The sequence below is a fragment of the Pogona vitticeps genome, chromosome 6, assembly GCF_051106095.1.
Source record: "Pogona vitticeps strain Pit_001003342236 chromosome 6, PviZW2.1, whole genome shotgun sequence".
NCBI classification, from domain to species: Eukaryota; Metazoa; Chordata; class Lepidosauria; order Squamata; family Agamidae; genus Pogona; species Pogona vitticeps.
In genome coordinates, this window is record NC_135788.1 from 70,194,205 (window position 1) to 70,213,936 (window position 19,732).

The 19,732-nt window shown below is 39.9% G+C and overlaps 1 protein-coding gene across 2 annotated transcripts in view; it reads left to right on the plus strand.

The window, feature by feature from the left end:
* DCLK3 (doublecortin like kinase 3) overlaps positions 1-19,732 on the plus strand; it is a 41,071-nt gene that overhangs the window by 8,941 nt on the left and 12,398 nt on the right. For both annotated transcript variants that reach the window (XM_020803388.3, XM_073003819.2), the window contains one exon: positions 15,218-17,112. In XM_020803388.3, coding sequence (XP_020659047.3) covers positions 15,218-17,112 — 1,895 coding nt within the window. The remainder of the gene's footprint in view (positions 1-15,217; positions 17,113-19,732) is intronic.

Consider the following 19,732-nt stretch of genomic DNA (forward strand, 5'->3'; position numbering starts at 1 on the left):
TCTCCTAGATGGACTGCCTTCCATGGCCGACGAGCCCCACCTACCACATAGTAGTGTGGTTATTGACTTGGTTATTCAAAGGCAGGCTCCGAAAGGACTTTCAGTAGGCCACATATGTGCTTTCCTTCAGGAGTGTTAAATAACAATTCCTAGAGTATGACAGCCCATCACCTCTGGAAACATCAGGCTGCATGCCTGTCTATTCTCTGAAGAGCTCATGATCTGTCCTTTTGTCATGTGAGCATGCATTTGCAACCTGAGATTCCTACTCTGTGTAAATGAGAGCTGTTTATCCCAGAATCTAATGGCTTCTGAAATAATTGGATGCACTAAGATTTTCCTAATTCATCCTTTGATTCCAGATACCAAGGAATGAATATGGTCCTTTTTTCCTTAGGCTATGCACTGAACTTCAGCTCAGTTTTCTTTCCAGCTTCCACATGATGGAAAATTGGTGTTTTGTTTTTTAAAGACAACAACTATCTGTTATGCCACTAGAGCAAGATTAAATGTAATTAGCTGCAGACTGCTGCCAGGGAATTGAACAAACTCATTTAGAAGCTGCTCCTGTTTTAAATCAGTGGGATATCGAAGAGTCTGTTGGATGGGTGAATGACTTCTCAAAGCATGTTTGAAAAGCAGATACTTGAAAAATGCATGCAAGAAAAAACAAGTCCTGGCTTCAGAAAATAGATCAGTCTGACTAAGTTTATTGAATTCTATGCAGTTTTGTACAATGCTTGAGAGTTATTTATTTTACTTAGAAGCAGTTTACTTCATTGTAAATTAATATTGGAAATATTTCCTAGCTTCTTTCTGTTGCTAGTCTAATTTTGTTTTTCCTAATTATTATCCCGATGCAAACAATTATCTGTACACATAGAGACTTTTCACTTTTCAATGAAACTTGTTACTCAAGCAGCATATGTGCTGTCAATAGTTCTGAGCTGTTCTGATTGCTACACAGGAGTGCAGCAACAATCTTTTGCTGGCAGAGCAGATCAACATTCTATGAGGCTGTTCTAAAAATGGGGTAACCCAAACAAAAAAAATATAGAATTTCTAAACTTTGATTCAGACCAGCACCAAATCTGGCACATCTGTGACAGATAATCTGCTTGTTCTCTGTGCCAAATTTGGGGATGTATGGATAAAGGAATTTCAAGTAATGATTTTTTAAAAAATAAAACTATTCCCTCAAATTCAGAAATAGGCAACCCTTAAAGCCCCCAGATGTAAAACAGATCACATAAATTGAAAAGACCGTTCCTGCTTGTCTTGCTTGAAAGAAAATGGTTGATCCCACCTGCTTTTTTTATTTGGAAAGAATCCAGGCTGCACTAGCTGGAAAACTGATCCTCAAACAAGACCTTTCAGAAGAGAAAAACAGCTACTTTGTTATAAGATTGAGCATTAGTAAACCAGTTCAGTGCATTCCAATGGGCAAAATACCTCAGTGTCCAGCGAAGATCCTCCATAGGGTGGCCATTTTCCGGTGCCTGTATACCGAGGAATCCATCCTAAAACACAGCGGGGAGCCATTTTGCACAGCGGGTGGCCATTTTGAAGCCCCGACGATCAGCTGTTTTGATTGTCGTTAAGTGAAAAATTGGTTCCTGAAGCAGGGAACCGATCATCGTCAAGTGATTTTTCCCTATTAAAACATCGTTTTGCGATCGCTATAGCGATCGCAAAATACTCATCGTAAAGCGATTTCCTCATCTAACGAAGTAATTGTCAAGCAGGGCAACACTGTATTTTGCCATCTATACACAGTAAACATTCTGAGACAAAACAGTCTCCTCATCTGGATTTTCCAAGTGGACATCTACTCCTCTGGGTATCTGTAGCGTATAGATCATTCTGACTGCTGACATGGATGTCATCAACATTCAGTCTGCCCCTTTGCTATGTAAAGTTAGCAACCTTTTCCCTGCTGTCTACATGGGCGCTATACTGCACAGCAGTATCAGGCCATTTCTTGTTGTTTGAATCGTGGATACAGAACCACAATATCCCACATTCATAAACTGGAGGGTTTGTGGGATTTTTTTGATGGTTTTAATTGTAATATAACATGCATTCAGGCTATTGTTCAATAATATTGGATTAGAAACCATTTTTGTATTTGTGTGTATGAAGAACTGAGCCAATGGTTTCAGTAATGACTGAAGTCTAGTTGGAGGAAACCCAGATTCAGACCCTTTCCAATTCTCAACCAGGAAGTTTACAAGATGTAAGAGTCCATGAGAAGTCCAAGCACTATCTTCCATTTGTAACTGTCCTATAATTTCCCATTACTTACTGCTTTTGTTAAGAACAGCAAAACAAACTATTAAGAAAGGTGTGCTAGATTCAGTCAGTCACAGCCTTTGAATGGGGTTTGTATGTTTTGTTGAAAAGTGAAGAGGCATAGTGAGAGTTTAGTTTGAATGTGGTTTGAATCAGAGAAGGATGTCTGAAAGAGTTTGAGTATAAGCTGAAGATTAAGAGAGCTGTGAAACAATTCAAGAAAAGTTTAAATAGATGTAGAAAGCACAGTTGGCATGTAATTCTGTATAATTTCTAATCTTGAAAATAAAATGTTATGTTGCTAACTCCTTGCCTAAGTGTATTTGAAATGTTTTGGATTTGTGGATTCCTGTCATGGTGAAAACACACAACTGTTTTCTCTGGTGGCATTTCTTTATTTCATGAGCAGACTTTTGGTGGCTTAAGTAGCATGAAAGTGTTGTTTACAGTTCTGAGGCTTAGGCAGGGATAATGAAATAGATAGGGACACAGGAGCCCTGGGAAATAAGAGGTGTTTGTCAGAATGAGAGGAGCACTTGACTGAATCACCACAGAAGGAAGGAGAACAGAGCTGCAATAAATGGCTTTCCCTCTGTTACTTCCATTTTTCCAAACACCCAAACAGCTGTTGGGAAGAAAAGTATCAGGAATAGCTGCACAATGGCATTTTCTTGGTGCTCCGGGAGTATCTGTCTAGAACATATTTATATCACAGCAAATACATAAAGAGAAAAAGACATTCTGTGTAATCTGCTCTGAGTGGAAGGGCATATTACAAATGTCATACATTCTTATTAAAGTATACCTTTTTTGGGTAAAGGGAGCTAAAGTTAAAAGCTTACCAAAATGTTACAAGACAGTTTCCTTATAGTATGAATATCCCTCCTGAATAGTTTTTATGTGTAAAATACTTAACATTTTGTTAAATTTGCTTCATATAGAAGCCTGATTTCAGTATTAGCATATGTATTTGCTCAGGCTGTATCTATGAATGTAGATAAATTCTGCTTCTTGCACCAGTTAAATGTTCATAATTATTTGTCCTGCTGCCTCTAAGTTAAACAAACAAGTTCTATATATAATTGAAAAAGTAGATCATTTTGGAAGATTATTAGAATGAGTGTGAAAATTTGGGCATTAGCTTAATTTATTTTCATATTTCATCTAGAATTATGATAGAGTATGCTCTGTTTAGTATTGTGAAAGAGTATTTGGGTCCTCCTGTTTGCTTATTTGCACATTTTTCTCTATTTTACTTAGTTATGTTCTGTCAGTCGGAACTGACTTATAGCAACCCTAATAGGCTTACTCACCAAGGTAAGTGAGATAGTTAAGGAATGATTTTACCAGTTTCCCAGTAAGTTTCTATGGCCAAGTAGGGATTTAAACTCTGATCTAGAGACAGTCCTGGTCTGTCACCCTATCCATTACACCACACTGGATTCCTCTATTTTAACACACCAATTTTATTGCATAAAGATCCTGCATTTCTGAGTGTCTTTCCACTTGCTGGCCCAGGGTAAGAGGGCAGGTTTCTTTTTCGAAGGTCTGTGTAAACAATGCCACTGTAAAATTCACTTGCTGTAAAAAGATGCTTGTGATCACATTTTGTTTCCATCTGACGAACTTAATACATTTGTTATTTAGTGTCTTGCCTTCTTCGCTCTCTCTTTTTGTAGAGTCTTATGCATACACACAATGTACATTGGCCTTGCAAGTTGCCACTGTGAATAATTTACTTTAAGGGACAGGAGAGTGAAGTCAATACAGTTCTAAAAGATTCAAGTTACAGCCTACAGATAATAGCTTTTTGTGCATTGCAAAAACTGCATGTTGTTTAAGAGAGCAGACAGTAGATGTAAATGGCTGCCATGAAATTTGCTCACTTCAGGCATGCACATGTAGAATAAACAGTTGTCCTTTAGTTTGGTTCTGTGCTTGTATGACCCACTTGGCCCCTATTGAACTAGGTAAGGGTTAATCAACAACAGCAACATGAAACTGTCTGAAACTGGTTCTCATTGCTGCCTGGTTAACTACTTCAGAGTCCTTTACTTTGGGAGTCTCCTTCCCAAGACTCAGTTGGTAATGTCCTAAAGTTTAAGGATAGAAGTGTCTTTGTCTGGCCAGGCACAGAGTGTTACAGCAAGGATGGCTTATAATCCTGCAGTGGGTACAAGCTGGTGGGTCTCTGCCTCTTTCTCCTCTCCAAGCCCCATGTGGCAGAGTCTGACTGGCTGTCTCTCATGTCCTCTGCTAGGTTCTTGCAGTCATTATTGCCACTTCCCCGGTAGACTTCTCTTGGGCTTGGTGTTGCCTCTCCCTTTTTTTTTATCTCTTCCCAATAAGAAGGCTTTGATGGTGGCTGGGGTTTTCAGTACTGTTTTGTTTCTCCTTTGGGTACCCTTAACTGGACCAATGCCCCAGGTGTTCTTCTATATCTCCCATCCCCTTTAGGGGCCATTGGTTTTCTTTCCCAGGCTTTCTTCCTTTCCCAACCTTTTTGGTTCACCCAAATAATCATAACCTGACATGGTTTCTCCCAACTCTGTAGGGGAACTTGAAGTGTTATACTTGGCAGGTCTTGGGGGAAAATAAGGTGGTCCTCTGACAGAGGCTTCTGTGCTACAGTGTCCTTCCTTACAGCTTTGTTTGTGTGCTTGTGCGAGTGCAGAGCAGTGATTTGGACATAGTAAAGTGGTTGCCTTATACAGCACATCTGGAGTATTTATTTATTTGATTGATTGATACCCTGCACCATCTGGCAGGCCACTCTGGGTGGCTAACAACAACAAGACAAACAACACAATGTTAAAACACAATAAGAATAAAATAATACAAACATTCAACAGATACGATAACTAGTAAGATAAATTAAAACAGATGGCTATAAAGATGTTAGAAAGGATGATGAAAGGATGGCAGAAAGGATGATAAAAGGGAAGCAGAGATATCAGCAACTTAATGCTCAGGGAAAGCCTGACAGAAGGGCCAAGTTTTCAATGCTCGTTTAAACCCGTCCAACGAGGGTGCCAGGCGTATCTCCATGGGCAGATTGTTTCACAGGTGGGTGGCAACTGCCGAGAAGGCCCAGCTTCCTGCTCTTTCCTTCTGGGCCTCCTTCGGGATCAAGGCCCTCAACTGCCCTGCCTGTCAAGAACAGGTATTACAGATAAATCTGGCTGGGAGCAGGCGTTCTGCTAGATACCGAGGTCCTAAACCTTTTAGGGCTTTGATGTTATCACCATCACCTTGAAGTTGATGCGGAAGTGAACCAATAGCCAATGAAGCTTGGCCAGAATGGGGGAGATGTGCTGAAATTTCTTCACCCCATTTATTAATCTGGCTGCCGAATTCTGGATCAATTGTAGTCTCCGCATCAACCTCAAGGGTAGCCCCACATAGAGAGCACTGCAGTAGTCTATTCTTGAAATTACGAGTGCATGAATCAAAGTCATGAGTGCCCCTGTGTCTAGATAGGGATGCAGCTGGGCAATCTTTTGAAGGTGGAAATGGGCCTGGGTTTCTATGGTGACATCTGGGTCTACTAGACAGATATCCAAGCTGTGAATCTCATTCTTTGTGGGAAGAGTCACTCTCCCAAAGGAAAAGGAGTTTCCCAACCCACTAACGCCAGATTTCCAGTCTTCCATTCACCAAGAAAAATGTATGCCTGGGTTCTAGTCATGCTCTGACAACCTTGATTAAAATAGTTCGGAATAATCAAGTACCTCAAAAATTCTAAAAATTATTAAGTGATAAGTGCAAGAATTTCATGACTTCCACCACAAATCCCATTGAACTTGCTGACAAAATCAAAGCATTTGATGGATTAATTGAAGATTTTTGCTCTGAACTAGAGTACAGGTACTCTATTCAAAGTGGTAGCAAACCCCTAAACTCAAGAACTTGGTTCGATTCCAATTGCAGGGACCTGAAGGCACGTATCCAAAATGCATATAGCACTTATAGAAAATCTGACTGTATCCAAGCTTTACAGAAATATCTTTCTCAGAAAAAACCACTAAGGGATTATATTAACAAAAAAAGCAGAGATATATTCTTGAGCAATGGCATAAGCTGCAACTAGCTGTAATCAAAATAAATAATAAAAAAAGCTATTCTGGGCCATCGTGGCTGGCTCCTCCAGGATGGAGACACACTATCCTGACATAATTTTATCACAAAGATCCATTTCTTGGATCTCTTCTTCAACAAGGACATAGTTCCTAGTGTCCCTATTCTACTCTCTTCATTTGACCTACCTGTATGGTCACCAGTAACCACTGAAGAGATTAAAGAATTAATCACGCATCTGAAAGCAGGGAAAGCAGCTGGTTCTGATGCCATTTCACCCGACTCCATATATAAAAAAGGAGACCTTCATGTCCCGAAATTTTTAGACCAATTAGCCTGCTGTCAGTATTGGAAAACTTTATGCTAAACATCTATTAAACAAATTTACTTCCTGGATTAATAACCAGGCTATTCTTGGCCCTGAGCAAGCTGGCTTCAGGAAAGGAAAGGCCATTGCAGATGACTGCCTAATACTTGCACACCTCATCAACAAAGAGGTAAGGGGCGAAAATTCTAAACTATATGTAGCCTTTCTTGATCTAAAGGGAGTCTTTGGCTCTGTAGATAGAGAGTCCTTATGGGATAAATTCCAAAATTTGGGTATAGATAAAATACTTCTCTCTCATCAAAAGTTTATACTCTGGCACTATCTGTCAAGTTAGATCTTCTTGGAAGGGTGAATTAACTAACCAATTTCCAACCAACAAGTGGGTAAAGCAAGGATGTATCCTTGCTCCTTCCTTGTTCAACCTTTTTATGAATGATCTAGTTCCTTATTTAGCGAACGTGGATGGTCACCCTCCCAAGTTTGGAGTATATTCTGTTCTGCTACTGCTTTATGCAATTGATGCCATTATTATCTCACTCATCTATCCTGGTCTGAAACGTTTGATTAATAGATGTGTGGAGTATTTGGATAAAAACAAAATGCAATTGAATTACAACAAGTCTAAAATACTAGTTTTTGCTAAGTCCCGGAATCAATTACATTGGAAACCAAATGGCAACAGTATCAAACAGGTCAAACAGTATAAATATTTAGGTATTCTTTTTCACTATAAACATTCCTGGATTCCTCACCGCAAATCAGTTTTAAACACAGCCAGGCTTTCTGTGCAGTCCATACTTCAATTTTATTACAACATTGGCAACTGATATGCTCCGGCGGCCCACACGTTTTAAAATCTAGATTCACCCCACAAATTCTGCATGGCATCCCAATTTGGCAAAATGCCATGGATCGCTCAATCAAACGGTTACGATCCCACTTCTTATATAAGGTATTAGGCATACCTAGGTGTGTTCCCTACTTGGTACTTTGTCTTGAGACTGGACTGTCCACACTGGAAATGATGGCATGGCTGAGAACTTTTCAATTCTGGCTAAAAAATGTTTTATAACTCAGACCAAGACAGCTTATTATATCGGCTCCTGCAAGATTCTGACCTCCTTTGGGGTCTATCACCCTTTCTAAAAAACTGAAACTGATTGGCCTAGACATTGGCTCTTTAGGTTCACTAAGTCTGAGCTAGGATTTCAAACAGTAAAGGGATGAATAATGGACATTGGGTTTCAGGAATTATGGAGCATAGCTGATAAGACTTGTTCGCTGTTGTCTGTCCACATCCCCTTTAAAATGGGACAACCAGTTGCTTTCCTCAAGCTCCTTAAATGTCCACAAAACTGCAGGGCCTTTTCTCTGGCCACATGTCACGTCATGCTGTGTTGTATGGTAGGTATAACGGAACCCCTTATTCCAAAATATATTTTCCATGTGAGCAGGGTGCTTTGGAAACCCTCACTCACATGCTCTTGCACTGTCCAATTCATCAGGACTGATGCAAAAAGTACATCACCTCAATATTATTAAAGCTGGAGGGGAAATCTGATCTGGACAGTCCATTTCATATTATCAGTGGAGGTGGTCGACGTTATGGAACAAGTAGCTGTTTCCCTTGAGTCAATTGTTAGGAGGTGAAGCCCTGAACCTAACAAACTAGCGTGATTTTGTCTATTTTATATTTTATATGCTGATAAAGGTTGTTTTTACTATTATTATTATTATTATTATTATTATTATTATTATTATTATTATTATTATTATTATTATTATTATTATTATTATTATTATTATTATTATTATTATTTTATTTTTATTTTTATTTTTATTTTTATTTTTATTTTTATTTTTATTTTTATTTATTTATTTATTTATTTATTTATTTATTTATTTAAAATGATGTTTCGCTTTCTGCATAATCTCTTTTGCCATTTTAGCTTACATAATTCTTTCTGTTTGAAATACGCAGGGGCACTGGTCTGTGATGGACAGAAAAGCCTCACTCCAACCAAAGGGAGTCTGTCTGACCTCTAAATTTCTCCATGCATTTCCCAAACTTTTTCAAAATACACAATGTACACGAATCATTGCCTATGCCACCAATCTTCTTAAGCTTCTGTCTTGTATTCTGTTCTTTCATCCCGATCTGGATTTTTATTTCCTGATCTAACGATGTATTCTTGCTTTCATAACTTATTTATAGCCATATAAATGATGAGGTAGAATTAATGTATGTGTAAAGTTGCCCCCTTTTTTAGTGTTGAAGTCATGCTGTGGTAAGGAAATGGTTTTATCACTTTTGTTTGACTTCTTTCCATACAGGAAAATGTGGTCATAGGAAGGGCTTTGTGTGCAAGAAACCTGCAGCTAGAGATTCACATTTCATTCTTTGAAATCCAGAAACATACTGGTTTCCGCTTTACCAAAGTTTAAATGATCTTCCATTTCTTTTTAATGTTTTTTAATTCTTATTTTGGGGAGCTATTTTGCTTGTTTGAATTCTGTTTTCTTAGAGAATCTTGTATTATTATACTTGTGGAGGCTACTGATAAAAAAAATTAGTAAGTCACAAAGTCTGCCTCTTGCTGGCATACAGTACTAAAATGGGAATACATACAGTGCTGTATCTTTGTGTTTCCACTTTGTTTCCACTTTGTAGCATTTCTTTAAATGAGAGGTTGACAATGCATAGGCTGCATTTCGCTCCCATCACTTTTGTACCCCCCAGTGTCCTTTAGACCACATTGAAAAAAATGACAAAAATTGTGCATTAAGAGACCTGCCATTTCTTTAAAACTTTTCCCCCTACCTTATTTACAAGCAGATTTGCACTTTGAGAAGCCTCCTGGAAATGCAAATTTGCTTGTAAATGGAGCATATAGGGAACATAGCCTTCTTTTAAAGACAAAATTGTGCCATTAAAGATGAAAGCTGCTGCTTTGTCACAAAGCTAGTGATTGTGTTGGTGTGTGTGTGTGTGTGTGTGTATGGGGGGGGGTCTTTAGTGGATTTAGGGGCAGGGCAATGTAGCCCCTGACCACATGAGGTTGCCTGCCCCATGTTAGAAACAAAAATATACATTGTCCTCTTCATAGCTGAGTTGGAGCAGGAGAGTAAAGTTGGGGGATACAAAATCCCGGATTTATTCTTTTAATGCTAAATTTGAGTGGGCAAATTCCCATAGCAAGGACCCTACCCAGACTGGCTGCCACGTTGACTCAGTTTCAAGTGTCTTCCTCCATTCTGCTTTGTTTAACCATAGAGCCATGCAGGCAGGGCAGAACATCACTTTCCAGAAGGGATAGAGGAAATGGGACATTTCTATGACACTGCTGCCTACTACCAACATTTTTGTACTGGCTTCAGGAGCTACGAAAATAATTAGATGACTGTGTTCAAAAGGAGTTTCCATGGAAGCTGGTTATGAATGAGCACTTCGCTTTGGAGTAGTGTCTGTCTTAGAATGCAGCCTCTATCCTGAGTCATGGAATACAACCCAGCAAATATTAAGATAGAGGGGGAAATCCTAAGGATAAAATATACCCTTGTTTGATACTTTTACTTATAGGAAACTGTTCTCTCTCGCCATATTCTGTCCTAACAGTAGCTTCTTGTCCACAGTACAGGTTATGCCTCAGGACAATCAAGTGCTGAGGCACACTGCTTTCTTTCAGAACAACCCATAGCTTCTCATGATCCATAGTCAAAGGCTTTGCTGTGGCCTATGAAGCATAGTCTGTTCTTCTTCTGAAATTCTTTGGTGTACTTCATTAGCTAGCAGATATTTGCAATATTGTCTTTAATGATTGCTCCGCCATGGTGCTGCGTCACCATGGTGGGGAGGCTTTGCTCTCCTGCCCAGAGAGCAGTGTCGCGGTTGAATGATGCTGCTTTCCAAGGGGAGGAGGGACGGAGCCTTTAAAAAGGCATGGTCCCTCCGGCTCAGCCTCTTTGCCGTTTTGCAAGCAGTCCCTCCCACCCACCCTGAAGTAAGGATGAGGTTACCTGGTTGCCTATTGGAGCTGGATGAGAAATTTTTGGCCTGCATCTTAGATTGGCCATTGGATGTGGTTGCATTTTCGCCCATCTCATTCTTACATGATGGGTAAGGTTAAGTAGGGTTGTGGTGGTGCTGAGGGTTAAACCACAGAAGCCTCTGTGCCGCAAGGTCGGAAGACCAGCAGTCGTAAGATCAAATCCACGCGACAGAGTGAGCTCCTCTTGCTTGTCCCAGCTCCTGCCAACCTAGCAGTTTGAAAGCATGTAAAAATGCTAGTAGATAAATAGGTACCACCTTGGTGGGAAGGTAACAGCATTCTGTGTCTAGTCGCGCTGGCCACGTGACTACGGAAACTGTCTTCAGACAAAATGCTGGCTCTATAGCTTGGAAGCAGGGATGAGCACCGCCCCCTAGAGTCGGACACAACTGGATTAAATGTCAAGGGGAACCTTTACCTTTACCTAAGATTAATGAAACTTACTTGCTATAGTGTGGGTAGTGCGAAGGCAAGAGTTGGGGTGAGTTCATGGTGAACATGTGGTGCAAGAATTATGCCATCTCTCTGTCAGGTGGAGCCAATTGGGCATCTGATGAGAGGTGGTTTTTCCATAAGGGAAACTCCTGGCCACTTAGGGCATGAGAGTCGGTGGGCTGAGAATGTGGGGGTACCATTAGGACAGAGCACCTGAAGGCGTGCTGTACAATGGCCAGCACAATTGAGAAATAGGAGCTCACCTTGCTCTATGAATGGTCCGGAGGTCTAGGCTACTCTGGATTGTGGAGGATATCCCACTACGTTCATGCCCCCTTGTTGTTGGAGGACTAGCCTAAATAATTAATAAAGCCGTGGTTCAAGTTTTAACCCAACAACCTGTGTGTCACCTCTTTATTTTTGGGCTGGGAGGGGCAATGACCCTTCCTGTTTGGAATCCAGGTTAGACACTGAGCACTTATCACTCCATATAAGATAAAAGCTGTTGTTACAACACCTTGAGCATCAGTTTCCTCACATGGGAAATTAGAGCAATGGTCCCATAGTTACTACATTCATTGTCATCTCCATTCTTGGGGATTGGAGTGTATATTGAATGTTTTCAGTCTGTGCACCATTGTTTTGTTTTCTGCATTTGTTGTCATATTCTTGTTAGGATTCTGAGAGATTCTCTGTGGCTTGAAATACTTCTGCTGGTATCCCATCTACCCCTGGTAATTTATTTCTTCCCCTTCAGAGCAGCTTTCAATTCACCTTCTAGAATTGCAGGTTCTTCATCATAAAATTTCTTTCTAAAGCAGCCTGTCATACTGTATTTTCATGTCTTCTGTATAGGGCTTCAGTATACTGTTGCCACCTTCTCTTTATTTTATCCTAGTGAGATAGTGCCTTTCCCTGTTGGCCTGTCAGCATTCCTAATATAGGCTTAAATTTCCCTTTGGTTTCTTGGATCTTCTGGAAGAGATCTCTTGCTTTTCACTTTTTGTTGTTTTCTTCCGTTTTTTGCACTGGCCATTGTACTAGTACTTTTTCTGTCTACATGAGAGTTGCTGAAAAGCTGCATTCAGGATTCTGAATCTATTTTTGTCACCTTTTACTTTTGATTCTCACTTATCCTTAATGATGTGTTTTTTAGGTGTTTTTCCATTATTCATTTAGGTTTTTCTTTCCTTTTTTGTACAGAAATTGTTGTGTTTTTTGGGGTTTTTGCAGTCTTCTGTAGTAATATCTCTAGTTTCAACACACGGTTGTTCTGTTTCACAGTCAACTGAAGGCATGATCACACAAGGCAAATGTTTCCTAGTTATAGCAGGGCATTATCAATCATTTACCTGGCCAGCAGTGTAACTGCAGTTCATTTCCCCCTTGCCAGGAGGTTTCCATTATTTAGATCTAATGGCATTTCAATATATTCCTTATTTATCCATAACTAAGGAATATATTGTGCACGACCTTATCAATTTTTCCCTGAAGCCAAGTCATTGGAGACAGTGGCCACCATTACCACCATGTGTCTGCACTGCTACAATTTTCTTTAAAAGCTTTTTGCAGCCAGTATGTCAATACACACGCAAATGTATGTCAGTGGCCAGGTATGCCACGGCATTGGTAGATGTTGCATCAATCCACCTACTGTCTGACAAGTGACACAGCCCTGGATGGTGATGCTGAGTCCAATAAGTGCAATGTTGTTTTTCCAAAGGCACTGGCACAACAGAGGAAAGTTTACTGGACAGGAACCACTATCTGACATATTGACATATTGTTAATTATTATACCCCAGAAAACAAGAGGGAAAATAAATTGGTACCACAGTGTAGCTGGCCATAACAATTCAAATAGATGAAAATGAATTGGTAGTGTTAAAATCCATTGGGACATTTATCCAGGTATATATACTACTGTACATGACCACAATTCAGTACAACAAAGGTATAGAAAGTATTGTTAGAACAGGAGAACATCTCCCTGGTGTGACTGTGACCTGGGTTTAGTAATGGAAACCTGTTCTTTATGTAGACATTTAAAAATCCATCAGATATGTTGTTTGCATTATATTTTGGCACTAGGATTCTTTTAGTGCTTTTTCAGCTTTACTCTGATGTTGAATATAAACAGTTCATGATCAGTACCAAAATCCACTCCTAGTCTTGTTTTGGCAGGGAGGATATAGCTTCCCCATCTTGCAGCTGTATACTCTGATTTCTACATTGGTCATCTGATTATTTCCGCATGTAAAATTGTCCATTTGGTTGCTTGAATTATATAAACAGATTATTAGCTTCACAGAACCCTATGAGCCATTCTCCTGATTCATTTTTGATCCGGGCCCCAAATTTCCAACCATGCTGGTTCTGCTTTGCTTCCTACTTTTGCAACTTGGCTCTTTCATCAGGCTTTCCCTGAGCGTTAATTTGCTGATATATCTGCTTCCCTTTTACCATCCCTTTTGCCATCCTTTCATCATCCTTTCTACCATCTTTGTAGCCATCTGTTTTAATTTATCCGACTAGCTATTGTCTGTTGAATGTTTGTATTATTTTATTCTTAATTGTGTTTTAATGTTGTGTTGTTTGTCTTGTTAACCACCCAGAGTGGCCTGCCAGATGGTGCAGGGTATCAATCAATCAATCAATCAATCAATCAATCAATCAATCAATCAATCAATCAATCAATCAATCAATCAAATAAATAAATAAATAAATAAATAAATAAATAAATAAATAAATAAATAAATACTCCAGATGTGCTGTATAAGGCAACCACTTTACTATGTCCAAATCGCTGCCCTGCGCGCACACAAGCACACACACAAAGCTGTAAGGAAGGAGGAGACCATGGCACAGAAGCCTCTGTCAGAGGACCACCTTATTTCCCCCCAAGACCTGCCAAGACCTTCAAGCTGCCCTACAGAGTTGGGAGAAACCATGTCAGGTTATGATTATTTGGGTGAACCAAAAAGGTTGGGAAAGGAAGAAAGCCTGGGAAAGAAAACCAATGGCCCCTAAAGGGGATGGGAGATATAGAAGAACACCTGGGGCATTGGTCCAGTTAAGGGTCCCCAAAGGAGAAGCAGAACAGCACTGAAAACCCCAGCCACCATCAGAAGAGATTTAAAAAAGTGAGAGGCAACACCAAGCCCAAGAGAAGTCTACCGGGGAAGTGGCAATAATGACTGCAAGAACCTAGCAGAGGAATGAGATAAAGCTGACACAGGCTTTTTAGCGGAACAAAAAAAGTTTATTTCCTGCCCCAGTTAGCAACCACTAATTCTCTAAGAGCGTTTTAATAGTGCAATCCAAAGTCAAAGATATGCTGCATTTAGTCGGTTTGGAATGTGGGGGGGGGGAACCTTTGTGTTGCTGCCACCCCCATATGCTAGTTGATCTCAGATGTGTGTACTTAAACACATGTGAGAAGAAAGTATACCACCTCCAAACTTCTGTCAGCCCAAACTCACATCTACTAAATTGGTACAAAGTTAGGCCACCATCTTCAGGCTGGGGATGATTAGAATTCAGTTCAGCCTCACCTGGTTTAGTATCTGCTCAGTCATCCCTCAGCCGTCAGGACAGCAGCCTCAGATAGCCACAGCTAAATCCTTTATTTGTTGAAATCCCCTGTTGTTTTTTTTAAAAATGCTGTGCATTTAGTAGTTTATTGCATTTTTGCTCCCTTTCCAGAAAGCATTTTTAATGAATGCTATAGAAAGGTAATCGTAGAACTGCAGAGCTGGACGGGATCCTGTGGTTCACTGAGTCCAGCCCCTTTCAACGAAGCGCAGTGGGGAATTAAACTTCCAACCTCCACTGAGCTATCCAGTCGTCAAGACTTAGCCTGACAGACACCAGGAAATATAATTTACAGTCACATTAATAAAACTTATTTTGGATGGTCTTTGCATTTGTGGAATCCAGAATATCCAAAAAAATATTCTTTATTAATTTATGGTTATCAGAGGAAAAACTCTCCATCTGATTTACTTTTTCTTTTTTCTTTTTTCTTTTTTCTTTAGAACCTCAAGGATTTTTTGACCATTCTTTAAACTGTATAAGCTCAAATCTAACTGAGAGAAGATTTCAAGGTACTTGTCCACCAATTGGCCGTGGCAGTTTTGGAAAACCCTTCTTTGGTACAAACTGTTTCAGTTCCCCATTCATACATTCCCGGACTGGCTTCCACACAATCCATTCTGAGAATAGCCCAGTAAAGCCAAGGATTGTCACTGTGGTAAAACCCTGTGGACACACAGTGAGGAAGATCACCTTGCTTCTAAATCGGCGGTCTGTTCAGACATTTGAGCAACTAATTGCTGACATCTCTGAAGCCCTGGGATTTCCTCGTTGGAAGAATGACCGTGTGCGAAAACTATATAATTTGAAAGGAAAGGAAATTCGAAGTGTGTCTGAATTTTTTAGAGAAGGAGATGCATTTATAGCTATGGGAAAGGAACAGCTAACACTGAAGACCCTTGAAGTGGCAGTCCAAGAACTTTTTCCTGAGAATCCATATGCTCCAGTTACTGGAACAACACAAAACTGGGAACAGCCTCCAAAACCCAAGAACAGACTCCATGAAAAGCTTGCCAAGACAGAAAACAGCCTTGAACCTATAGCTGCTAAGAATTGCATTGATCCCCAGTCTCCTAAAGTAATTAACAGGCACGATGTAAAAGCTCAGACCAAGGTCAAACAAGAGGAAAAGGTAAAGACCAAAAAGAAATGGGGCAGAGATAACTGGAATGGGGAGCAAGATGTGAAGCTTTCTAGAAAAGCTAGGGAAGTTGAGCGATATTTTAGCCAAGAGAAATGTTCTGAAAGTGGAGTAGAAAAGAGTTCAGAAATGATTGTCAGATGTGAGAAATGCCAAAGAGAGAGACAACTCAGGCAAAAAGTGCAGAAGGAGACACAAGCGTCTCTTCCATTTGAGAGCAGAGACTTGAATATGAGAGTGTGCCAGAGATATAATGTGGAAAGGCCTCCAAAACTAAGAAATTGCAGGAAATTTTCAGACAGCTCGGTGGGAGACATTGAATATTCATGGAATGATGCTGGTTTTCAGAATAGCTGGACAACCTCCCAAGGCCATCTGAATAAAGATCCCGAGAAGCAAAAAGGTAATGTCGACAGAGAGCAAACTCTAGAAAGTAATGACAATCATGATGAAGAACTGGGAAAGGCTACGGCAAAGCCCATAGAAAGTCAGCGAACCATCGTGGGAGATGCTTATGAACTAAAAAAGGAACACAGAAAATGTTCTAGAGTGAATCAGAGCTGTTGGTTGATCAAGGGCTCTCAAGTGGATGCAGAGAAACCATCTATAATTCAGGGGAAGAGAGAAGAGGTAAGAAAATCGAAGGATAAAACTATTGGAGAAGAAAAAGTGGGTCGTGGTAAGAGTGAGCTGATCAGACGTGAACGGGATGAAGAACATAAAATTAACAAAGAGGCAAATAAGGCACGTAGGGCCAGTGATACAAAGCTGAGGCATGATGTCTATAGCAGAACAGATGTGGAGAAGTGCTATGAAATCGGCAGAACTATTGGAGATGGGAACTTTGCTGTTGTGATGGAGTGCCACCACCGTAGCTCTAATCAGACATATGCTATGAAAATTGTTGATAAATCCAAGTTGAAAGGAAAGGAAGACATGCTAGAAAATGAAATCTTGATCATCAAGAGCCTTTCTCATCCCAACATTGTTAGCTTGATTGAAGTATTTGAAACAGATGCAGAAATATATCTAATCCTGGAGTATGTTCCTGGTGGGGATCTATTTGATGCCATTATAGAGAGTGTGAAATTCACAGAACATGATGCAGCTCATATGATAACCGATCTGTGCAAGGCTCTGGTTTATATTCACAGCAAGAACATTGTTCATAGAGATCTCAAGCCAGAAAATCTTTTGGTAAGTATATTGTGTCTGATAATAGATTGAAGCTGTTGTTATCATTGTTGTAGGATGTATTGATAATCAAGATCTTTGACAGTTTGGCCAGAATTATTGACAATTTACAGTATGTTTGCATAATGGAAGTTGCACAGGTGTTAGTGGCAAATTGCCACTCATTAACAAACTGCTGTTGGTTCTCCTGGATGTGCACCTAATCTCATAACTGAGGACATTCCCAGGAATGCAGCCAGAACCTCATTAAGGAGCAGAAATTTTTCACCAAGTCTTGCATCATTTCTTTTACATGTGCACATTGCCAATAGGATTCTGGCTTCCTAATACAGAACAGACCTGGAAAAAAATTGCAAATAGGATTTTGGAAAAATAAATAGAAAACAGAATTAAATGTTAGCTTCTCAAGATAAAAAGAAAAGTAGAACTGTTTTTTTTAATGCCCCATAGAACTACAAGTTATAAAACACTACTAGGCAGTGGCCAGCTTGCTGGTAGAATATTAACCTTTTCTTTATTCATTGTAAAATGTGGATGGCATGATAAATATTTCCAAAAACATGTTTCTGAAGTGAAATTCTCTGAATATCTAGATGGACAACTGCCCATTTAAATACATATTTGCTACACAGCACAGTAACAGCATGCCATCATTTATTTATTTATTTATTTATTTATTTATTTATTTATTTATTTATTTATTTATTTATTTATTTATTTATTTATTTATTTATTTGAATTGTATCCCACCATCTGGTCTATATGACCACTCTATGCGGCTTGTGTGAGTATAGAAGTGCCCCAAAATCAATCTTGACTGAAAAAATCCCCTCTGCCTCATCAGCTGCAAATAACTGGTACTTGCCATAGTTATTTAGGCAAGGTTTTTTTGAAGCCTATGACTAAACCTCTTTGTGGCTCTCTACAGTTTGCATGGGGACTCAATGTTTTAGGCCATCTAATGTGAAGCAGCCCACAGGGGGCATTATTCTGCCTCTCATTTAGTGTTCCTTAATACTGAGTAGCACATGGGCAGTAAAGGAGGTATTGGTGAGAGCAGAGCACTTCAGTCCCTTATGTCTATTGCTTAATGTGGGGCATGAATGGGAACATGTGGCGCTCCAGATGTTGTTAGACCACCACACCATGACTGCTAGTTGCCATAGAAAGTGTTGTTGGATTATGGATATTTGAGTCCAGCAACATCTAGAGCTCCACATATTCCACAAGCCTGACTCAAATATTTCCCTGTCAATAGGTATCTTGTGTGGCTCCTTAATTTTGTTACAAATTGGTCATTGGCAAAAAAAGGGTCGCCAGAAGGCATGGAGGTTTAAGAAGAGAACTGTTTTTTTGCCATGGAAAATATAATGAATACAACAGATAGTCAACAAATGTGTTGCCATCTTGCATATCTGCTGTGTCATTTCTGTTTTTCTTTTGAGGGACCTCTGTGATGCTGAGTTCTTTTCTTTCTGCATTTCCCGTCCCAAATCTGCAGCCGGGCTTCTTTCATCTACTTTCTTAGAGATTGATTTTATCTTTTCAGGCTTGAAAATTCAAGTAAGCGTAAACAATAAATAACAGATTTTCAGTTCCTCAGAAAACATTGGCTGAAAATAGAAGTCTGTATGGCGCATGCGTGCGTGTGCACCCACACACAAATATACACAATCCTACATGATACATTTGAGCAAGGAGTGCAAAATGTAATTGTTTGTTGACTTTGTTATAAAAGGGAGGGCAGATGCAGACTTTGATACTGTATTGCTCCCGAGTCTCAACTAGCTTTCCCAAGCTTTGTAGGTGCTCTGAACTGTTAAATCATAGCTGAAAAGGGCATTCTAATTAGATATGTTTATAATCATGCCTTTCTTCCACTGAAGCCAGAGTAGCATACATGGTCCTTCTTTCTGTTTTGTTCTTACAGCAGTCTTGTGAGGTAGGATAGGACAGGCACTAGCCCAACGTCATGTCTCGCTGGGGACTAGAACCTCAATCTACAGAATCCCAGTCCAGCACTCTAGCCTGTACAACACATAAATTTTCTAGTGACTACCCGTGAGTAGTGAATATGAAAAGCATAGGAAAAAGGAGGAGACACAGAGGTTTAAATTCCCCATATTGGGAAACAGAGTGGGCTTTTACTAGCCCCTGAAGACAGGGAGATATGGGGTAGGGAAGGAGAGCAAAAACAAGTGAGAGTTGTTATTTTGGCAGTCCTTGTAATTACAGGGTAATATACCTAAATATTCTCAGTTTCCCTCTTTGCGAAAGCTCTATTCTGCTGTTCTTGAAAGCAGAGGAACTCATCGGATGAAGCTGTGACAAGTAGTGCCATTCTTAGAATGAGGGTGGCCTTAACTGTCCCCCTTGAAGGCATCTGTATTGCAACAGAATGGCATTTATGTGTACTGATGAGAGTTGTCAGCTTGACAGCACACAATTAATTAATGGGTGACATCATATCAAAGCAGGGTTATTTGGTGTGGTCCCATCCCTGTTTTTCTAGCTCCAGTGCTAACTTTCTGTACTTTCAGTAATGCCTGAATAGTGTTCTGGTCTTGCATATCTGGTTTACCTGCCTGATTAGTTCCACTTGGATATCTTACTGCCCTCTTAA